Consider the following 2594-nt stretch of genomic DNA (forward strand, 5'->3'; position numbering starts at 1 on the left):
ATAATATTTTATAAGCTTTATGCACGTCGTAATTTTAGTCTTCACATCCCATTACTTAAATATTGGGCAAATTTCTTTGAAGTAAAAGTGAATTAGAAGTCTTGACAATTTAAAAGATTCATGAACTTTGTCTCCGCCGTCTGTTAGATGACTTTCATGTGTAAGAATGAAATTGAGTGTGAGCATGGATTGAGTTACAAACCTATAATGCTTATCTCTGTTCATATGCTTGCTCAACTTTGGGGTTTCTCAGTAAGGAAGTTCAATAGATGAAAATAATAGTTCCTACGCAACTTGCATCAAAACAAATGTATTATCTTTGATACTTACCGTTACTAATATTATGCAGGTAAGCAAAGTGAGATCTAATCTTAATCAGATTGGGTATGACATTAATATAATCCATGAGATGGTATCCGGCTTGGTAAGCTATCAAAGTGCTTTAAATTCAATTGATTTGGTGAATAGTATTGCCATATGAGTTATTTATGGATATCACGTTATTGCTGATTAATTCCAGGAAGGAAAAATTGAGCTTCTTGAAAGCAAGCAGGTAAAGATTTGATTTTTTGCAATATACGATCTTTTCTTCACTTGATATATTGAAAGTATCTGCAACTGTTGATTAATGATCTGCAGGATAAGACTAACTCGGGTTTGTATTATCTCTGCCAAGTAGCCGAAAATATTAAAGGTGGATCGAATGATAAAAAAATAAAGGTCAGAAATGCTTTTATAATCTTTCATTATTTGTTATTTCTCTAACTTATATCATTCACCTTTGCAAACTGCTATCGAAGCAGTACAATAGTTTTGCTACATCGAGTCATATTATTCAGATATTGCTTGGCCATTCCCTCTATGCATCGTACAGTGAATAATTTTACAATATACAAAATAAAAATCTCCCCTCAGAAGTGAGAGGATTTGACTGAGGATTGTCCTATACAGAATAGGGATTAAATTTTTACCAACTCACGTAGAATACGATTTAACTTTCCTACTTTTAACAGGATTAGCATGATTCCCACATTGAATAGAAATCAAAAGAATCTCCTTTTCCCAAATACATAGAGGCTTTCCCTTGTGTTTTATTCATCTCAATTCAGAAGGTAGTGATGGAATGAATATCTTTGGGGTGAAACTTGGGGATCCTTTGTAGTCTCGCCTTTTTGCCTGTACGTACTATGAGAGGGTTTTAGTGGTATGTTAGCTCTTGGTGTTCTTGGGGTCTGGGGTGTGAGATATTTGTGTGGTTAAACTACTTTTCACATGGATAAATCTGTCTTTCGAGGCCTGTAGTTTTTCATGTATCTTGTGTTCTTTTTATTGTTCATATTCTATGTTTTTCTTTATATTTTGTCGGAAAAGGAGGATCCGGGGGCTGAATCTGGAAATTAGCCCAGATTCCCCAATAAGAAGGGTGCGGGAGATATGTTATAATCCTTAAATAGAAGGAATTGATTCCAACCTTGGTCTTGATTCTAATAGAAAGTTTGCTGAAGATAGGCTAGAGGGCTGCTTAAAGTTTGTCTGAAAACATTAGTTTGATTACATTAGCAAATCTCAGGATAGTGTAGAGCAACCATATATTCTGGAATATCACCCAGTGTTGGTAGAAATCTGGTACTTTATTCGTTATTGACGGACCAACTTAGATATGTGCATCCTGTTAATGCCCATGTCAAGCCTTGTGGTTTTGGACTCTATAATCCTAGTGTTGAACCTACTTTGAGAATGTTTGGCTGGTTTTACCTTGATTAAAAGTTCTGGGTTTACCTTGATTAAAAGTTCTGGGTTGACTTTGTGAGTCTTTCCTCGAAGCATATTTATATTTTCCCGTTCCCATTAATTACAAAGACAAATGCCTTTTTTCCCACTTTGAAAGCAGGATGTCGACACTAAGCTACTAGAACAATCAAGAGTTTTGCGGATTGAAGACAGAACAAAGGTAAGCTGTGTCGAACATGCTTTGAGTAGTCTATATTTTGCAGTTTCCCCTGCTGACAACGTGCTATAACTTTCCAGGGGCTTCAGTTCATTGTCGGAAATGATGAATCAAATAAGATGCAGAAAACACCGGTAAAGATGGATGACCAGAAACTTGCTGATGTTCCTGCCAAGAATGTTTCTAATCCAAAAATGAGAATTCATCGATCATATCCGGTTGGGCTGTCTTTTGCTGCGGATGTCTATGGATTGGCTTCATAATTTCACAATGCTATTCTATCAAAGAGATTAGACCCAAATATTATTGCAGTCCGATTACTCGAGCGTGGAAATTTGCAAAATAAGGATTGTTGGAGCTTTACAAGGACCTGTCGAAAATCCTTGTGCTCAATTTTTTGAATGTAATATGTATAAATTGTATTCATCAAGACCTTCATATGAATTAAGAAAGGTTATATTGTGTTATTATTTCTTATAATAGCAAGATTGACACATTTTGTGAAGTTCTCAGCCATTGTTGGGATGTAAAAATGAGAGCTACTACATTGCCAGGGAACAAGACTGTAAAAATACGTCCGTACGAAATTTAGAGAACAAGATAAAAGAATAAGAGAAATGAGAGGGTTCAAATTGAAATGTATTTC

General features: G+C 35.3%; 1 protein-coding gene across 1 annotated transcript; it reads left to right on the forward strand.

The window, feature by feature from the left end:
- The first annotated feature begins 276 nt into the window (after positions 1–276).
- On the forward strand, positions 277–2453 carry LOC111378220. The gene is made up of 5 exons (XM_023001387.1): positions 277–424; positions 521–553; positions 640–720; positions 1892–1951; positions 2029–2453. Exons 1-5 carry the CDS (start codon positions 344–346, stop codon positions 2209–2211), a joined length of 438 nt encoding a protein of 145 aa, XP_022857155.1. The 5' UTR covers positions 277–343; the 3' UTR covers positions 2212–2453.
- Positions 2454–2594: the final 141 nt, after the last annotated feature.

This window comes from Olea europaea, unplaced genomic scaffold (assembly GCF_002742605.1).
Source record: "Olea europaea var. sylvestris unplaced genomic scaffold, O_europaea_v1 scaffold1787, whole genome shotgun sequence".
In the NCBI taxonomy this organism is placed as follows: domain Eukaryota; kingdom Viridiplantae; phylum Streptophyta; class Magnoliopsida; order Lamiales; family Oleaceae; genus Olea; species Olea europaea.

Coding starts and splice junctions, on each gene's coding strand:
- LOC111378220 (XM_023001387.1), top strand. CDS start 344: ATGCAGGTAAGCAAAGTGAGATCTAATCTTAATCAGATTGGGTATGAC. Junction 425..520: donor ATGAGATGGTATCCGGCTTG/GTAAGCTATCAA, acceptor GATTAATTCCAG/GAAGGAAAAATTGAGCTTCT. Junction 1,952..2,028: donor GGATTGAAGACAGAACAAAG/GTAAGCTGTGTC, acceptor ATAACTTTCCAG/GGGCTTCAGTTCATTGTCGG.